Raw genomic sequence first — 21063 nt, forward strand, 5'->3', positions numbered from 1 at the left:
AGCTTTGAGGGAAAGAAATATTTTTTTTCCACAAGCTCATTAAATAAAATAAAAAATCACCTTACTTTAATATTGATTTGGATATGTCTTAATAAAGAGTTTTACTTTTGATTCTCGAGAAATATTTTTTAACTAGTTTAACCTTATTTATACTGTATATTAATATGATGTTCCACACGCTGTTGGACTCAATCCAAGATAAAAAAAAAATGTAATTAGAAAAGTACAACACAAATACCTAAAACAATGAACATAGTTTAGAGGTTTTTACATACATCCCCTCGAAAAAAAAAAAAAAAAAAAACCCTGAAGCACGAGGCCCTTCTTAAAAAGAAAAAAAATTTGGTGGCCCCTCTTAAAAAATCATACCTTTACATTTAAATCCTCTAAAACTCATAATTTGAAGGTCAAAGAACCCTAGATCTTTGGGCAATTTTCATTTCCATGGCTATTCAAGTTTTAGTTAAAAGTTTCAAGAAGTAGGTCACTCTGTTCTAATCGAGATAGACCTTTATACCATATTTAACACATGTTTTGCAAGTTTTAAAAGTTTTTTTTTTTTTTGGTAAACAAGTTTTAAAAGTGAGTCACTAGGTGAAAGTCTCTGATCCAATCAAGTTTCATTGGTTGTTTATGAACTTTTGCAAGTTTTTAAGGGCCTGTTTGGTTACATGAGTATGGAGATTTCAAATCAATGGAGTTATAATTTATAAAATTAGATGTTTGGTTGTGGAATGAAATCTGTGGATGCAACCTAAAAAACTATTTGATCGACGTGATTTTTGTGAATGTGCAAATGTATAGCTTTTTTGAAATCTCTGGATTTCCCCCTTATCCATAAATGTATAGATTCACGTTTTAGTGTAAAAAAGGTGAATCTCTAGATTTCATGAATCTAGAGATTTTTACAACCAAACGGGTATAATTCTCAGATTCATGAATCCAGTCTGGATTCATGTAACCAAACAGGCCCTAACTGAAGCTGTAAGAATTGGGTGAATTGATCCGAAGTAATCAAGTCAAATCCTAGGAAAAAGAAAAACCATTGATGGAGTGTGGTTTGAGTAAACCCCTGAAGGTTGATATTCTTACTATTACATGTTATTTCTATCAAAATTGGGACATAAGTTATAGATCACTTGTTGTGGTTCAAATGTGGGAGTAAATCAAACATTTCTCTTTCATTGCAACGGATCTCTTCTACTATGATGTTGTGAAATTTTGTTTGGTCTATCCCTTCTTTCATTCCACGTAAGAGAACTTCCATGATCGTTCCCTTGTGAAGTCCTCCTGTACTGATATAGTTCAGCTGCTCTTTCTAAAATAGTCTCACACTCCATCCAACACTGTTTAGTACTGTGTTATGTACCCTGCACATATTATCATTTAATTTAGTTTAAATACACAAGCTTTGTCATTTCTTCTTCCTTAAAAGTGGATAAATTACAATTTTATAAAAAGTAGAAAATAAATACCTTATAATTTAGGTATGAATTACAGGCCCACTTTTAAGTGTGGGCCTTGAGAAAAATAACCCAATAAAACATTTACTTCTAAGCGTACATTTTAATGCAATATTCAGTTTTTTTCTGATTTCTGACGCACCCTACCAAAAGATGTCTGCCCACCTAACTTATTATTATTTTATTTTATATATATTTTTCTTCACGTGGAATCTCCACCAAACACAGCACGTGATAAATTAAGGAAAAAGTAAAACATTTAAAAGGGACAGCGGGTCCCACTTGTGGTTTTTGCTTTTCATCTGTTTAAATGAGAGAGGTACCAGAGCAGAGCAGAGCACGCCCCTATTCCAAACCCACATTCAATATTCAACGCAAGAAAGAAAACAAAAAATAATAATAAATAAATAAATAAAAGATATTCCTTCCATGACTATTTACTAATAATTTAATGAATCAAAACAATACTAAAGACAAGACAGAAAAGCATGACTCAGATCACAGTCAACATCTTACCAGAGAGAGATAAAACCGAAAAAAAAAAAAAAAAAAAAGGAAAAACCACACTCAACCAAAATGTAGGTGGGACCCACAAGAGATAAATACATCATTTGAAAAGCGTTCACATTAATATGGTATCATGTCCGGTCTGGTCCGGTTCAGATTGATTTTGATCGGACCACTTTGGTTCAATCAATTATGCATTTTCAAATACCCAAGTTTTTTCCCTACAAAATATACTTAGCCCTTCAATCTGATCTGGAAGGTCACCTTCAAGCCCTACCGGAGAGTTTTGTCCATCTTTTCAGTTCATTCTTCCCATTCAATCTCCTCTGCTCAATCATTGACCAAGCCTGGCTGTCTTTTTATACTTTAATAGATAAACCATTTTTTTATTTATTTTTTAGGTGGTAAAATATTTTAATATAAAATCAGTTTTGACTTTTGATAAGATTCTGGGAATAAGATCTTCTATGGTATATATGCTAAGGCTTCAACACAAAGCAGGTGATAACCCAACAGTGTCCAAGCCAATTGAAGTAGTTCTTTTGAGGGGAAAAAAAATAAAAGAAGGGACGAAAATTTCTTTCTTTGATCCTCTTCATTTTTCTTGGATAAAAGATGTATTTATTGAAGACAACGGATTACAGATCTATCCTCTGCATCAGGAGAAATAGAGAAATTAGAACCGAGTCAGAATTAGGCCAAACTGTCTTAATATGTAACGAACAAGATCCTCCTTATAAAGGTATCAAAGGGTATTGTAGAATGCTCAATCTAGGTCAGTTTAATGCAGTGATGCCACCATTTGGGACCATCAGGAATCAGTATCAGATACCCGACTGATCTCATACAATACCAAATTACCAATCCAGATCAGATCAATCACATCAATATCATGTGGTTAGTTAACTACTGAAATTTTAATTCCCAAAGTAATAGTCAGCTGGAGTTACACTATCGAATTCAAACATGGATATGGAATTAGCTGATGCAAGTCTTATCATCAAATTCCCAAAGGCCGTTTCGATTTGAGAAGATGTGGCTTCGTTATCCGGCTTGTAAGGATGTTGTTACAAAGGCATGGAATGACCAAGGAGGAGGGTCGGCGGCAGATGTGATCAACAGGAAATTAGAAAGATGTAAATTTGAGCTGAAAAGGTGGAATAAGAAAGAGTTTGGGCATGTGCAAGAAAAAATTAGAACTCTTAAGATGAACTTGGAGATGATTCAAAGTCAACCCTCTTCGGACGTGAACCATCAGCTAGAAGAAGAAATCATTCAATGTTTAGAAGAGGAAATGGAGAGAGAGGAAGAGATGTGTCACCAAAAGTCTTGGTTGAATTGGATCCAAAGTGGTGATCGAAATTCAAGTTTCTTTCACACCACAACAACCAACGTAGACACTATAACAGGATTACTCAGGTGAAAAATGAGGAAGGCAAGTGGGTGAAGGAGGAGGAAGTGGGAAAAAAATTTGTTGAATCATTTCAGTCAAGTGGTGCACACTCAAGGGGTTGATGACAATGCCCTCATGCAGGCCATGCAGTGTGTAAAAAATAGCATAACTGATGATATCAACAAAGATCATTGTGAAATACCATCTATGGAAGAAGTGCGAAAGGCTGTAAATAGTTTGGGCCCACTTAAGGCCCCCGGGCCTGAAGGTTTTCCTTCTATTTTCTTTCAGAAGTGTTGGGAGACTACTAAAGTGGAAGTGTTTGCAGCTGTTAGGGAGTTTTTTTGTGAATGGGAAGATGGATACCAACCTCAACCGAACCTACATCTGTTTGATCCCCAAGGGTGCAGCTCCGGACTTGGTAGAACAATACAGGCCTATTAGCTTATGCGGCATGATGGCGAAAGTCATTAGCAAAATCTTAGCAAAGAGGATGAAAGCTCTTCTTGGAGGTATCATTTCACAATCCCAATCTGCTTTTGTTCCAGATAGAATTATTTCGAATAATGTTTTTATAGCACATGAAATGTTTCATTATATCAAAGGCCAGGAAAAAGGAACAAAAAAAAAAAAACTTGTGGCGATCAAACTAGACATGAAAAAGCATGATCGAATGGGTGGCAATTCATTAAGGCCACCTTGGAAAAATGGGGTTCGAACAAATGGGTGAAAATGATAATGGAATGGTTCCGATGTACATTATGCTCCTTAATGACGTGGAGAAGGGGTCTTTCTCCCCTTCAAGGGGCATCTGCCAGGGTGACCCTCTTTTCCCTTTTCTATTCATAATGTGCTCACAAGTGCTAAGTGCAGCTATTGAAGAAGCAGAGAACAATAGCCTTATTAGAGGCATTAGTGTCAGAAGTAGAGCTCCGAGGATATCTCACCTTCTCTTTGCAGATGATTGCCTTTTGTTCTTTGAGTTAAAGCTAGAGGAGGTGACTAGTTTAAAGCATTGTCTTGAAATTAATTGTAAGGCAAGTGGACAGGAAATAAATCTGAAGAAATCCACCCTCAGCTTTAGCCCTAACACACATCAGAGATTTAAATGGTGGTTCTCGAAGCTCTTAAAAATCCCTTGTAGCTCCTGCCCTTCCAAGTATCTTGGTCTTCCTCTCGAGATTGGTGTTTCCAAGACTGAAGTCTTCAGAGAAGTAGGGGAAAGAGTTGGGAAGAAGCTTAGTGGCTGGAAGAGTAAAATGCTCTCTCATGCAGGCAAGGAGGTGCTAATTAAGTCTGTTGCTTTTTAATGACAAATTATACGGTTTCACATTTTATCCTTCCAAAGGCAACACATGATGATATCAGGAAAGGAATCACTAAATTTTATTGGGGGCAATTAGAGAATGAGAGCAAACTGCACTGGGTTTCATGGTCAAGACTATGTAGATCCAAAGAGAATGGAGGACTCGGTTTTCGTGATCCAATCCTTCAAAATAGGGCATTGCTTGCTAAGGTGGCGTGGAGGAAGTTTGAGAACTCAAATTCACTGTGGGCTAGGTTCATTAAGGCTATTTATTTTCCAAAAACTGACTTTCTTCATGCTCTAGTGGGAAATAGGCCATCATGGGCTTGGAGGAGTGCTATTGTTGGCTGAGATGTTCTTAAAGAGGGGTTGATATGGGATATTGGCTCTAGTGAGAATGTGGAGGTGTGGAATAGCAGGTGGGTGAATTCAAAGGAGAGCTTCAAAGTGACAACAAAGAAACCTAGCAACTGCCCAATACAAAAGGTGGCTGGTCTCATTGACCCCATCACTAGAACTTGGAGAGGTGAGTTGTTAGAGTAGTGGTTCAATATGGAGGACAGGAAAGCTATCAAGGCTGTGAAAATCAGTGCTTTCTCTCGACCTGATAAATTGGTATGTGGTGCAAATAGAATCGGAAGGTTTTCAACTAAGTCTGCTTATCATCTTCTCATCAACCACAGGGATAGAGAGTACAGGTCAGTTGCTTCTTCCTCTAGAATCCATAAGTGGGACAACGTTCAGCCGAAGGTGTGGAAACTTATTTGGAACTGCAAGACAATGCCTAAAATCAAAACATTTATGTGGAGGTGTTGTGCACAAGCTCTGGCCACTGGAGGAAATTTGAAGTCTAGGCAGATCAAAACAGACTATAGTTGTGGAAGGTGTGGTTGTATGACGGAGTCCATTGACCATATTTTGTTGGGATGTGGGTTTGCAAAGTTGGTGTGGTTTGGTAGTCAACTTAACAACTTAACTTCATTGCACCAATTGAAGAAACCCCTGGCTTTCATGTGTGGTTGGAGAAGTGAGATGCAATTGGCTTTATGAATAAGCTGCAAAGCAAAGGGGTCCTGAGTAGATGTGCATTTATATGTTGGTATCTTTGGATTGCTAGAAACGAGTTAGCTTTCAAAAAAACTGTCTGGAGCCCGGAAGAAGTGATAAGAAGAGCCCATGCTTCTTTTGAGGAGTTCTAGTTGATACAAGGAGCTAAAGGTGGTGATGGAGGTACAACGAGACCTTCTAACTTAGATCTTTTGCACGTGCAAGAACCTTGGTGTAGATGCATAATCCAGTGTGATGCAGCTTTTCAGGAGGATACTCTTGCAGGAGGGTTGGGAATTGCCTGTAGGAACGAACATAATGAGGTTACTAATCTGTTCTCTATCCCATCCTTCTTATCCTCTGCGCTTCAAGGGGAAACCGAAGCTGTGAGAGAAGCATTGTTAGTAGCAAAGGACCTAGGATGGTTAGAGATATGGATTGAGTCGGACTGTGAAGCCCTGATTTTGTTGCTCAATAGTCAGGAGCCAGGAGGAGGTCCTCAGATTGCAGCCATGGTGGAGGATATCTTGTGGCTTAAGATCGACTTTTTTTCTTGTCAGTTTATCTATATTTCTAGGGAGTTTAATGGGCTCGCCCACTCCTTAGCTCGAAGGGCCCTCATTGTGTCGAGTAAAGTGGAGTGGCCCATTTCCAGTCCACGGGTCCAAGAGGTGGTCTTCTGGGCCCGTGTGTTCTTCTCGTCCTTCCTTTTAGTGTTGTTTCCTACCAAAAAATAAAATAAAATTCATATACTAATGTATACAGTTCATCTATATAATGCATGCAGTTCATCTATATTTTTAGCAACCTCAATAGATTTTTCTTTTAATTGTTACAATAACCAATTTCCATTTTTATAATTTCACAAAGACAAACCCTAACTACTCAATTAGCCACATTGAACTGAAAAAATAAGACCCCTTACTAGTTTCATAAAAATGGTGCCTAAATATTTTTTGATACATACCTATGTAGAAATTCCATCCTGCTTTTTAAATTACAGGGGTTTAAGAACACAAGAATCCTAAAACACAAGAATCCTAAAACACAAAAATCCTATCTCAGCCCTCGGTGGATAATATACAATCCTTGATGGAGGCTCTCCATCTATAACATTCTTCTTATGTATTCCCAGAATTTACTCATTCTTTGCATCATTAGTGGACTCCGGAGCTGGTTTTACAATGCTAAGTTGCCCACCTTCTTTATTAGCAGCAGTGGCAGCCTTCATCTCATTACAGTAGTTTATGAACTTTGTCAGCTCCTGAAATCAGATAAAACTATTAATTGAGAAAAAGATGACAGGCACTAAAAGGATTATGGTGAATGCAACAATTCTCAGACTCATTACTAGCCATCCTAATCAATCAATGACATGAACTTTTTATCAATAAGCTTTCTTAGTGCCGTGAACAGCTTCCCCATTTCACAGGTCTATTTGCAGTCATGGTAAACTGAGTATGAAGTGATAAATTGTGGAACTAATGGGGCTCAGTTAAATCCTCTAGGCACTTTAATCCAGTTTTATAATTTTTTTGGCATCAGGGAATACAGAGTTTAATGTTTCTGCTCATGCCAGTGTGCACCCAGAAAGGCTGTCTTCATTTCTTTAGTATTGAGTATTAATCTAGGCTCCTCTTAAAACAATTACAAGAAAATAGTTCACTGCAAGCAAATTGTACATACTTTTGGACGGTTATATACCAAAGAACACCACCACCTCAAAAACCAACTGAAACATGCTACACCCAGGAATCATTTTGTAGAACAACAGCACAGAGAGGGGAAGTGAACGTTTCTGTTAAAAGATTACAAATAAATTTTGCTGGTCAAACTACTGTTGGATATATAATGCAATGTTAGCTTGTCGTGAGATTTTCAAAATACTGGGAAATCTAAGCAAACATCATAGTGAACATTTACAGGGTTTCTTCACACATTTTCCAAATTGACCTCCTCTGAGTATCAAAAGCTCACCCCGGGGGGTGTGGGGGGGGGGGGGGGATCCCCAACTTTGGTAGAGATCCAGCCACATAGAATGCATCAGAGGGAAAGGGGCATGATGGTAAAACATGCACAAATCTTAAGACCAAAAAGAAGAGGGGAGGCAAAATCAAATTTGAGGCATCTAAGGAAATAAATGGAAATAAATTCTTCATCCCCTTTTCTCTGATTATGGGGAGTGAAAACGCTTATGAATTTACAAACCCACATCATAAAGGTAAGCATTCATGTCTTACCCTGACCCTTATCACAATCAAATGGAGTTGATCACAGGAATTCGGCTTTACAACTCACCTTCATTCAGAATCATACTATTTATATTCCAAACTGCAAATTTTAAGTCAAGTATAAATATCCACAGGGACAATAGAAAGTGGCAAGGGAAAAAAGGTCCATTATTTGGGATAACAATATTAGAATCTTGCCAAGGTCCACTGGAATTCCAACTCCTCCATTTCAAACCAAAAGCCCAAGCTACAAGAGTTATCTTAAATAAAAATAAACAATGCATATAAGTATGACAATACTAGGAATCTTAAAATTGCTCACTGGGATCCCCTCCTTCCTTCACAACCAAAAACCGAGGCAAAAATTCATATGCATATGGATTTTTTTTTATTTTTTATTTTTAAAAAGGGGGGGGGGGGGGAATGGTTGGACCCAAAGATAGTTGAATTTATGACCTTTTCTTCGCGAGGCGCTGGTCTTTATCAACTGAGCAAATCCCCCTTCGGGTGTTACAAATTCATGCTCTAACACAATAAGAATGGCAATGCATACAGAAAGCATTGTCAGGCAGTAACTACACAAAATTTCAAGGCCATGGCCAAAACATGTAATCCTCAGAAGCAAACCTAGGCTGCCACTTAGGACCTCAGATGGGGCATTATCTGTTGGACGGTAGACCACAAGTTTCCCTACTCCAATAACAAGTTTCAGTTCCTTGGTGCAGACAGAGAATTTAAGGATCTGAACAAAAATCTCCCTCCCAACACCGCTCTCCACAAAAAAAGAAATTGATTTCCATCATCGTTAGTTATGTGATGTAGGATGGGCCCCAGAAACTCCTCTCCAACAAGCAGGATAAACAGATAAGACAAAAAAAATATATGAAGTAATAAGCATAACAATGGGAAGAAACATAAACCTAGGGGAAAAAATTGTGAAGGAGCTGCACAGACACTACCATGCAGAAAGAAACCCCAAGGGGCTGAAAGTACAAATGAATATCACCTGAAGAATCTTACTTCAAATACTTTAGGGTCCCAAAAGGAATGGGAGGAAGAAAATCAATAAACTATACATAAGAGCATGGTTAATCTGTTCCATTGGACTCTATTGTCATAAAAGAGTACCATGTTCCTGACAGCCATCTCTTTAATCAGTGGATAGGCAGACATTCTGGACAAGGATCATAGGAGAGTACTTCCTGATATACCTACCAACTTAATTGGAATTCCTTTTATGCCCAACTTGCATTATCTCTATGACCAATAAATCATTTTAATTTTGCAATCCTTTACCAATGCTAACTGGGATGATTCTCTTGATGTTTGATATTCTACTTGGAGATATTGCACATCCCTTGGATAAGAATGCTGTTACCTGATGAAGCAAGAAACTAATACTGCACTCTGACAGAAGCTGGTGTTGTACTGTGGGAAAAAGCTGACCTGTACCTAGTGCCTAGACCTACAACAACTGTGCTTTGGCATAAAGCTCATGTGAGCTTATATGGTTCAAAGTGCTGCTTGTTAATCTAGCAGTAACACTTGAAGAACATAGGAGGCACTACTATGATAATAAGGTAGCAATCAATATAGTCCATGACCCATTCCAGCATGTTGAACCAACCATTGAAGAGGAACTTGGACAAGGCGAAATGACTGATTAATACTTGATAGGTTTGATTTCTAAGTCATTTACTCTCACTGTATTGAAGTTGGGCATGAAAAAGGATATATATATGCACAAAATCAAGGAGAGTGTTAACGCTGTCTAGGTTCGATATATCTGTATGTTGGGATAAAGGCCATACCCAATAAACAATTGCCCGTCATTCTAGACAGGTCAAATCATTCTGTGAATCTTCACTTCACAACTCTCACTAATAAATTAAGCTCAATAACTAAATAGCAATCAGACCCATTGCCTCTTGGTGCTGCTGAGAAGGCCAAGACGCTATACGAACAACAGAGGAAGCGAGATCTAGACAGCTAGTTGTACTAAACAAACATTCTTAAAACAATCATATCAAATTCTGATTCAGGAAGTTCTAATCAAACAAGGGAGAACTTGTCAAAATATAAGTGAACGAAGACAGAAAGACGGTCAGCATACTTACACGATCAGCATTCATGTCCTTCGTAACCTTCGATGGCTTCATACACCTCTTGCCTGAAAATCAAAATTCAAAAGACGTCAGAGAGGGGAGAGAGAGAAGAAGAAAGGTAAAAGAGAGAATTCACAACTGAATGAACAAACCTTTGCGAGCTTGAGGGGGTTTGCCATGTCGATTGGGAGGGATGGATTTCTGCTTCTTCTGCCCTTTGAAGAGATTGGCCTTCTGTGTCATTTCCTCAGACGCGTAGGGTTTGATGTTACTGCTAGAACCCTAACGTCAAAACTTTCCTTTCTCTTTGGCGATGGAAGCTAGGGTTTTATACAATTTGAGAAGTTTCGGAACCGGTTCAACAGGGTAGAAATGAGATCGGTGGTCCGATCCGCCCGGTAGGAACCAGGTTTTCCAACACGAAAAAAATTCTGCTACAAAATTAGTGCAATTAAAATTATTTTATATTTAAGTATTTAACTGTAAAATCTTTAATTCATTTCCAATTTATTTTTAATTTCTTATGAACTTGAAGAAAAAACATACAAGGAATATTATTGGTACCACCACAAGATTACCGATTGTTTAAAAAAAGTCTGGATCACTTCCTCATGAGGGAGAACAATGTGTTTTTTGAGGTTTTGAACCACATAGTAAAGGAATCCGGATCATCTCCTCGTTGGTGGAGCACAAAGTGCTTCCCGATGGCTTCCTAACTATAAAAACCAGTGGGTCCCACTGGTGGAAAAAAATTTTATTTTTATTTTTTTCAAAAAGTATTTTTCACTGTGGGCCCCACTGATCTTTGTGGTCAGGAAGTGTCGGGGTCGCTGATCCGGACTCATAGTAAAGAAGAGACCTACTTATAAATACTAAAAGAAATCAAAAATAAAAATCTTAGTGGGCCCCATGTTTTTCTCACTCAATATGTGGTTCAAAATCGTTAGAAAAACACATTATTTTCCCTCCTGATGAGAAGCTGATTTGGCCTCACTTTGAAATGTTATCCGTTTACATTTTTTTTAGTTTTTTACGTGTAAGTGTCCCCTTAGTGGATCATAAATTAATGTTGAGTCTCCTTAATGCAATATATTATGTGTGAGTCCTAAACAGACTAACACCGTTAATTGCCGTTAAATATATTCAAATTTCAAACTTGGAGGGACCAAAATACCCCTCAGGTTATTTAATACATTGTGTTATTATATATATTTTTTCCTTCTTTTTGGATATATATATTTTTTAACCATATAATTAAAAACTATATATTAACACTTTATTAAATAACCTGAGGGACAATTTGGTCCCTTCACGTTTGAAATTTGAATATAATTAATGACCACGAACGGTGTTTGTCTACATGAAACCACCTTGCGACATGTCGGACCAAGTCGCCGTGGCGGTGGCTGGCGACACAACCGACAAGGCCACATATCGTTGTTGGCGATTTTTTGAGTGTTGCAGCTTCAGAGGCCGCTGCATCAGTGGTCTTCGCATCTGGTGTGTTCCACGGACACAGTTAACTATACTATGGTGATGGGTGCATGCAATCAGACCTGAAGGGAAAAGGAAAGAAACTGAAATCATGAATGCAGACATGACTCCGTCACGGTTGCAGGTAAGAAAATATTAAAAAAAAAAACTAAAATTTCTCATTCTTGCTTACTGAAAATAAATCTCGCCGGTAAGTGGGATTGTGGGAGCGACTGAAAGAGAGATCAGAGAAAAGAGAGCGGGAGAGAGTCATGAGGGTGTCGAGAGAGAGATCTTCAGTGGGAGAGACCGAGAGATTAGAGATCACAGGAATGAGCACGAGATTTCACAGCTTCTTCAGGTCACCATCCGCCATGGTTTCCTCGTCGCCTGTTTTTGCCAGAGAAAGAGAAAGGAAAGAAATAGAAAAGACCGCAGTAATCGGTCATCGCAGAGATATTTTAGGTTTTTTAACATTTTTAGATGAGAGAGAGTAGTTAATGTGATTTTTTTTTTTAATTTTGAATTTTAAAATTTTTCGATATTTTGAGAATTTATCGTGATATATAGCCTTTCGGCAATTTATCATTGATTTTTAGAAAAAATTGGTTTGTTGGGGGGTTTCGTGTCGCCCCCAGCGATACCTTGATTTATATCGCCACACACAGTATCGTGTATGAAACCCACACATAATATAGTGCATTAAGAGAACCCAACATTAATTTATGGTCCACTTAAAAAATCCACACATAAATTTTTTTTCTTTCTTTTAGAATTGAAATGTTACCCCTTTTACTCCCTTTGCAAACCAAAGAAGCCTATGGAAAAACTGTCTTCAGAAGAGTTTCTCTTGGATTACTGAACTTTTCTGAAAAAGCCACGCGAACCGTAAAAACAGGTTTCTTCTAACATTCATTAGACGTATTGACATGTTCTAATCATCTCTGTCCTCTTGGATTTCTTTGAAAAAAATTCATCTATAACAACATAACAAGTAAAAAGACCCCAACATTGCTTCCTGGTTTGATTTTTCCTTCTGCTGAAACTCTCTTTCAACATGCCCAATTTTTAACTGAAACACGTCAGTACAGTGGGACTCAGAGAGAGAGAGAGAGAGAGAGAGAGAGAGAGAGATAGAGAGAGAGAGAGAGAGAGAGAGAGAGCTAATAAACTTCGAGACAACCTTTCGATTAGATGCAGTTCATCCGTGCATCAGATTTGGATAGGGTCTTCAACCCCGATAAAAAGACAGCAAATATCATAAATTTCCCAAAACTGGTAATGTATGTCAGACATAAGCAAAATAAACCCACTACCAAACACATTTTAATGCACCACAACAAAATGCCCCATTTAGATATGAGCAAAGCAAAGGTAATCTTGAACAGAAGACTTCTTGCTTCAATGGGTATCTGCAGAAGGCATGCTACAAGCTGAGCAATCCATTCTGGCTTGCGAGTATTCCAAAAAGTGATGAGCATCCTCTTCCTCTTCCTCCCAAGTAGGTATGTGATCTGTATGAGCAATAAGGCTCTTCTCAAGCAGTTCCTAGTTCCCTGTTCAAGTAATCAACAAACATCCTTTTGGCACTGTTCACATCTGATGGCGGCGGTGGCCCACTCAAGCTTGTTTGCCCTGTTAATTTGACGAATGTTCGTCGCAGGCTTCGGAGCTCTGGCAGTCCAACAGATCTTTGAATGTTGATGGTTGGAAATTCTTTTCCAAGAGAGATCCCATTTACAGGCCCTCCAAGTGCCTGTGATTGTGCTTCCATAATTGCATTTATCACTTCCTGCGTTGCACGGTCAGTCTCGTAGAGTGAATTTGTCTGAGACACCCGTGCACTTTGAGTAGCAATTGTAGGTTGGAGAACCTTAACATCTCTTGTTCTAGAGTCCACCCTTTTTGTCACATATGCCACAGTATCCAGAATGGCAGCAGAAGACTGCTCTATTCCGTCTTTGGATGGCCATAATTCAAAAAGTGGAGAATCCCATCGATTGCGCCGATCTGGATTCTCGAATCTCCTTACTAAATCTTCAAATATTGTGTCTTCATAAGAGCCCTCCCCATTTTTTTGACGCTCCTTGTTCCATTCCCGACACTGATTGTCTTCTACATCACAATATAAGACGCAATATCTGATTCCTGCAGCCCGAGCCAGACACCATAACTCATATCTGTAACCCTTGATGCTGTTTAAAGAGTCAACAACAACAATATTGTCTTTCAACAAGGATCTGTCAACTTCAGACCTAAGAACTCCCCGTAAGTTTTTCTCCGCTGTCATGTTAGCATAACTTTCATTTCTATTGAGATGAAAGGAAGACTCATCTATAATCTTGACTGAAGGTTTTGATTCCAGGGCATTAATAGCATCTACTAGGCACCGTGCAGCTGTTGACTTTCCACTGCATGGTTGACCACAGATTACAACTAGTGCCATTCAACGAAAATTTTTACAGCTAGTCTATGGGTGAAACTCTTCCAATAACAGTGTTAACAGGGTACCCAAGTATCACCAAAAACACAAATTCCAAACTCTTTAACCAACCATGCACTTCCAACTTCTTGTGTGAAGTCTTGTCTAAAACTCCACCTGCACAACATCAACAAGATAGGTGATTTCCCATTATTCAGCCCTGCTATGCTTATGCTTTATATATTTTTAACCACAAGAAATGGCAAAAAAGGGTTACATTTTTTTCTTTTTGTGTGTGCTTGCTTCTTCTTTTCTTTCTTTCTTTTTTTTTTTTTTTTTTTTTTTTGGGGGGGGGGGGGGGGGGGGGGTTTGTGTGTGCTTTAGTACCTTTGCAACATGCAACATATTGAAGTAGCGAACCAAAATTCCTACCTAAGGTGCCCATGAAAAATGAGTAACAGATAAGCAACATTCCACACACTCAGCTGTCGCTCAATTTTCAGAGTAGACCCATCACAATCAAAGCAACAGCAATTCATACATTCCACACATTAAACATTAGATCAACCAAATGCTTGCTGCCAACACCATTACTCGATAGAATATACTTCAGTCAATTTCATTACCAGCGTCTATAATGTAACTAATGTGATCAACAAAAAATTAGTAATAGTTAAGCAACATTGCAATAGTTAAAGATGGAATACAAGACTGGAAGTTTTTAATTTGAGTTGTTAACACTGCAGTTCAAGTTCAGACAGACCCATCATGATCAAAGTAACAAAGAAAAATAGGATTAATAGAATGCTTTCTGTCAACACCATTACTCAAATAAAATATAATTCAGTCAACTTGAGTGCCAACCATTATATTGTCACTAAAATGATCAATCAAAATAAGAAGAAAAGTGGGCTGGAGTTAATGATAAGAAAAAGCATACCCAGAAAATATTGACTCTGCTCCCCGTACTTGAGAATAACTTAAGTTTCGAGATCAGAATATTGGATTCAGTCTGTAACGATCTTAAATAATTTTGTGGCGTATAGCAGAGTTCCTGTCAGGTGAGTTTTTTCTAATCTTTCCATTGTATTCAAAATCAGTGGATCATCTTCTGTTCTCCCAAGTCTGAATTTATATTTATAGTAAAACTCTGTTTCTTACTAATCAGTTGGGCTATGGCAGAGGCTGTAGGATTAAAAAGATCAGGACATTGGGCCTGAATTTATATTTATAGTAAAACTCTGTCTCATGGAGTTATTCTTTGGGTGGGTATTGGGCCTGTTGTAGTGATACAAAATGAATGTTGTCATTCCAATGTTCCAAACACAAAAACATACTAATTAATTTTCAGAATATACTCTACAGAAAACAAAGTTAGAACAAAGCAACAAAAAATACCTAGGGACCTTCAAGATTTAGTAGAATTTAAGATCAGGACATCTCACAATGCAATATTTGTTTGTTTAAAAGTATGCATCCACTTGTCATTAAAATTAGAACAACAAAAGTTGAACAGAAACTAATGGAATGAATCAAGGTTCCTACTTGTGCAGCAATTCCTAGCACTAAAGTTGGTGGTTATGCATGGCCCAAGAAACAATGTGTGGCATCTGGGCCAAAATTGGAGAGGTCAAATGATCCAAACCAGAAACAAGTAACAAGCAGGCCAGTATGTTAAACTCTAGAAGCTACTAATCCGCCTTGTTCTCCTTCTCTTTCCACCATCTTTGTTTGCTAAAACCTAAGCATTCAGGCTGCAAACAGAAAAAATGAGAGAGGAATGGAAGAGCCCTAGCCATGTGATTGGGTTTTAATATATGCAAATTTGGAAAACCTAATCTGCATTTGGGTAGGGAAAAACCAGACTGTTGAAGTTGGTTCAGGGAATCAACTGGCTTGGGAAATCATGGCCTCCCGGTTCAATAATTTTTGGTGAGAACCGTTTGATTTGAGCATCTCAGTTAAACCCTAATCAGACAACTCAGTGTATATGTGCTCGGCTATTACCAACGCCCACCCACCGGCTTGGTCGAAAACTTCTTTTTTTTCTTTTTGTGTGCGTGTGGGTTTTTCTTTTCTTTTTTTTTTTTTTTGGGGGGGGGGGGGGGGGGGGTTTGGTACGTTGCTGCACGCAACATATTGAAGTAGTGAACCAAAATTCCTACCTAAGGTGCCCATGAAAAATGAGTAATAGATAAGCAACATCAAAATCATTAAAGATAATACAAGACTGGAAGTTTTTAATAAAGCTCCAAACACTCAGCTGTTGCTCAATTTCAGAGTAGACCCATCACAATCAAAGCAACAGCAATTCATACATTCCACAAATTAAACATTAGATCAACCAAATGCTTGCTGCCAACACCATTACTCGATAGAGTATACTTCAGTCAATTTCATTACCAACTTTATAATGTAACTAACGTGATCAACAAAAAATAAGTAATAGCTAAGCAACATCACAATTGTTAAAGATGGAATACAAGACTGGAAGTTTTTAATTTGAGTTGTGAACACTGCAGTTAAAGTTCAGACAGACCCATCATGATCAAAGCAACAACTTTTCATGCATAACATGTATAAAATTGGATTAATAGAATGCTTGCTGTCAACACCATCACTCAAATAGAATATAATTCAGTCAACTTGAGTACCAACTATTACATTGTAACTAAATGATCAATCAAAATAAGAAGAAAAATGGGTAGGAGTCAATGATAAGAAAAAGCATACCCAGAAAATATTGACTCTGCTCCTCTGTACTTGAGAATAACTTAAGTTTCAAGATCAGAATATTGGATCCAGTCTGTAACGATCTTAAATAACTTTGTGGAGTATAGCAGAGATTATCTCAGGTGAGTTTTTCAATATTCACCAAAGAGAAACCCATATTTTTGTTTAAGAATACCACAAATATATGAAGAATGCCAATTTGGCCTCACTCTACATTGGAACCCTGCAATAAAGCCAGGAACTGTAAGAAAGTATTAACATTATCGTAAATTTTAATTTCCCTTTACCATGATATAAGAACACCTCCAACCCTCTAATAAAGATTGTCAGCACTGCAAATAAAATTCTACAATTTCCAAGAAGCAACTTTAAAATCAAGGGATGTTGCTCATCAAGAGTCCAATTAAACGAGTACAGTCAAAGAGCAAACCAATATTGGCACCAAAACTGAGTTGCTCAATCCCAGGTCTGTTTTTCACCACAGTTTAAAACATTCATAAGCAGGATATGCATAGCTGCAAGCCAACTTGCCACCCGATAACTAGACAAGTAAGTTATCCATTTTAGCCAAAGAAAAACCCCAACAGAAACAAGCATTCAGGAACAACTTACATCAAAGGATTCCATCTTTGTTGATCTTTATTAGATACAAGTAAGCCGGACAAGTTTAACTGCAGTCGTAGAAGAAAGTAAAGAATTAGAAAATTGTTAGAAAGGACAGAGAGACAATGAAATCCTCGAATAAGAATTGCGACAATCACTATAAAAATGAAGACCAGCCAAGAAAAATCAAAACAATAGCAGGAAAGTCCAGTTTAAGAGGGAATGGACATTATCTTTGGTTGGTTATACTATCTAGAGAGTCATTAAAATTAGGGTAAACTACTGGGAAGCAAAATCGTTAAGAAAAATCGCCGAAAACTGCTATCAAGAATCTCTCGAGGAAACAGACACATTATCATGAAAAAAAACCAAAGCCTACAGGTGTCAACACTGCTAGTCGAAATCAGGACCAGAATTCGCTAATCACCAAGAAATTCCAAATTCAGGAGAGAAATCACACGTCCATACAAAAAGTTAAACGAGAAAATTCACAAAAGAGACTGAACGATCTATACCTTTGGAGTAATTTATACTGCAAGAGCAGAAAAAGATGGGGAAAACTGCAAAATGAAATGGATATCTGTTCGCGCCGTAGAGAACTCTATTTCGCCACTATGCACAAAAGGGCGGTGACCACAAAACTCTAATTTAATCCACACTAGAAGAGAAGGGAATCGCAAGAGATTAGTCGAAGAACAAGAAGAAATACTCCAACATAGGGTTTTTCCTCTTCCTCACGCGAGGGATGATTGATGAAGGGTCGATTTTGATAACTGGGTTTTTAACGTAAATTTAGAAAACTTGTAGATGAAAAATAAATAACTCATATTTACCCTCATACCCCAATATAAGGTTTTAGCCGTTAGATTTTAAAGGGACACGTGCCGGCCTCTCAGCACTGCACAGAAATATCCGCGCATTAGTCAATCAAAATCCAATAAACATAAACATTTTGAAATTTTTATTTGCTGTAGCACTGCTGCCTGCTGCTGACGGTAAGGATTTTCCACAGCAATCGGACGGTGTGGGATCCATACGCAGCTTAAATTGTAAATATGATTTTTTGTTATTTACATTGAAAGGGTTTTAAAACTTGCAAATTTACAAAATGATCCCTCACTCTACCCAACTCGAGCAGTGCTAATGGCAATCTGTAGATTTGACACTCACCCTCTCAATGATTCAGGGCTCTGTCTAGATCTCTTTTACATTTTCTCCAAAGAAAAATTCGTAATAAATAATTCAACCCTTATTTTCATTCGATCACCGATGAAGATGGATTTGAGAGCCAGAGCGAGGATGGATCATTCTCACCTTGGTCTGTCTGAGTAGTTGTCGGCCAATAACCCACATCAAGATTGTTGAAATTAAACAAAACCCTAACCTAGATGCAAGGTTTCGAATATTACCTCCTTCTACCACGCCATTTGCAGAGGGAATACAGACGATGTTTGTAATCCAAAGACCTGGCCTTGCCAAACTCGCTCGCAAGTCGCAACAAAGAGATTGAAATCATCGATCCGAAGAAATTAATTGAAGGAAGAAACAAAATACACCGGTGATCTAGGTTGGATTTGTCATGGGATTTGAGATTGTCCACCCATCTGTCTATTTCCTTATTATTCTCCAAGTTGCTTCATTTGGAGAATCAGTGATTCTGAACCCGAGACATGCTGGCGAAACGAGAAAAGGGATCAGTCGGGTAGGATGAGGAGCTCATTTTGTAAATTTGAGAACTTTTAAAACCCTTGAATATAAAAATAAAAAAATTATATTTACAATTAAACCTCTGTTTGTTGATCACACACCGTTCGATTGACTATTGTACATGTGGCAAAATCCCTACCGTCGACAGCAGGTAACAATTGCTGCCGCAAGTAAAATCCAACATTTTGAGGCGTTTTTGAAAAAGCTGCTACCCTTTCTGCCTATTTAACGGTGGTTGTTTACTAGAAACCACGGTCAATGATGAAAGAGATAGATCCCGTGGCCAATGGTGGGTTAGTTGAACGGTTAAAAGCTCAAAATACCATGGGGAGGTCTTGGGTTTGCACCCGTCCGGGGCATTTACTTTTCAATATTAAAAAAAGCACCAGTACTCAAAAAAAAAAAAAGAGATAGACTCTGTGTCAATGAAGGGTTGGTTGAGTAGTAAAAATTCATACTTCTAAGTGGATATATTGAAAAGAGATAGACCCTGTGTCAATGCAGGGTTGATTGAGTGGTAAAGATTCATACTTCTTAGTGGAGATATTGAATGTATTGTGTTTATTATATATGGTTTAGTAGTGGCGGTTTTTTGAATACCACCACTATTTAAAAATTAAAACGTCACCAATTGTGCCTTTTTCTTTTTTTTGGGTGTAAATTGGCCAAAAAACACATGATAAAACTATTAATTTTGCATCATAAATTGAAATTCATGAAAATTTCTTCTTCACGAAACACTTCCAACGCATCAACTATTTGTTGTTGCTTCGTTTCTTGAAACAAAAATGGGTGTGAGTTAGGTTTAAGTGAAATAAACATAAAAGAGGTATTTAAGAAATTGGGCACTAAAGTCTAAATCACTTTTTACTTTCAAAAAATCACAGAATTGTTTTGTTGTTTTTCAAAATAGAAAGATTTGGTGAGTTATCAAACGTGTCCTAACACTATCTCCCACCATTAAGTTTTTTTTTTTTCGAATTTCAAACTTGGAAGGACCAAAATACCCCTTAGGTTGTGTAATGCTTCCTAAACCCAATTTTCTTTTCATATTGGAATTTTTTTTTTTAATTTATAATTTTTCGTAATCCCAATGCTCTCATGCACCTATAATAAGACAACCTCAGCTTTTTCTCAACTTGAATGTGATTCATGATAGAATGTTATCCGAATTAAAAGAATCTCTTGTAAATCCACTATATGAATCTTACCATGTTTGATGTTTAAGAGAGGATTTTCTAGCCATGAGAGTTAGAATTTGAAACTAGGGAAAATGAAAAGAAGAGAAAGAAAAGAGAAAATTATACGACACTCACTATTTTTGGGGTGAAACTAGTAACCATCCATTATTATCTCTAAAATTACATAGCACCTATATGTATAATTACAAGTTATTCATTATTAAGTTTTGCTCTATTATCGTATGTAACCGTGTTTTCTGTTTTTAATACAAAGCTACCTTTTTCCCAAAAAATTATAAAAAAATTAAAAAATTTTGATTTTGAATTTGAATTCACTAATTGACCATCGTTTGACCACGTGAATCTACCACGAGCTCCAAAACAAATATTATGGCAATGGCTTATAGAGCAAAATAGCACCCACCATTGTGGGGACTTCCAATAATCTTAAAATCCAAAAATTGATGCAAGCAATCAAGGTTTAAAGTATCCCACGATACCATACGATACTAGTTGATACGTATCCATATTTGACCCAACCGATATGATACATCTCGATATGTCTCTCTATTGAATTACACTAAAATACGTTAGTTAAAGCGATACAATACTCGATACAATACGATACGTCTCTTAAAATCACCTTACCAATACGATACTCGATACCGATACTTTAAACCTTGCAAGCAATACTAGTTAGCAAATCCATATTTCTTCATTCACCAAGAGAAAAGAACTGCCTTTTATTGATAAATGCTTTATTTAGGATTATATTTGAAAGTCGTCTCTTAGTCCCTTGAGAACAAAAAGAAGATCTCTCTCTCACTGCTCATACTTGTTACAAACAAAAGATTGATAAACTAGAGAGAAATGCTTATGCCTTGGTGAAGGA

General features: G+C 37.5%; 1 protein-coding gene and 1 pseudogene across 4 annotated transcripts; both read right to left on the reverse strand.

The window, feature by feature from the left end:
* Positions 1–6417: 6417 nt before the first annotated feature.
* LOC149001878 (uncharacterized) lies at positions 6418–10344 on the reverse strand. Its single transcript, XM_089138956.1, has 3 exons — positions 10205–10344; positions 10065–10117; positions 6418–6980 (listed from the first exon to the last, which is right to left on the reverse strand). The coding sequence occupies exons 1-3, from the start codon at positions 10293–10295 to the stop codon at positions 6855–6857; spliced, it is 270 nt and encodes an 89-aa protein (XP_088995082.1). The 5' UTR covers positions 10296–10344; the 3' UTR covers positions 6418–6854.
* A 2150-nt stretch (positions 10345–12494) lies between these two features.
* Positions 12495–18131, reverse strand: LOC149001879 (protein KTI12 homolog pseudogene; annotated as a pseudogene). Of its 3 annotated transcripts, XR_016170352.1 has the most exons (4): positions 17799–18131; positions 17293–17351; positions 16681–16903; positions 12495–14124 (listed from the first exon to the last, which is right to left on the reverse strand). The product of XR_016170352.1 is annotated as a protein KTI12 homolog pseudogene, transcript variant X1 (transcript). The 3 variants fall into 3 exon arrangements; XR_016170353.1 differs by lacking the exons at positions 17293–17351; positions 17799–18131 and having other exon boundaries at positions 16681–17249; XR_016170354.1 differs by lacking the exons at positions 16681–16903; positions 17293–17351; positions 17799–18131 and adding an exon at positions 14888–15689.
* Between the last annotated feature and the right edge of the window lie 2932 nt (positions 18132–21063).

Source organism: Hakea prostrata, chromosome 10, assembly GCF_041222555.1.
Source record: "Hakea prostrata isolate BN-2017 chromosome 10, UWA_Hpros_2, whole genome shotgun sequence".
Taxonomy (NCBI): Eukaryota; Viridiplantae; Streptophyta; class Magnoliopsida; order Proteales; family Proteaceae; genus Hakea; species Hakea prostrata.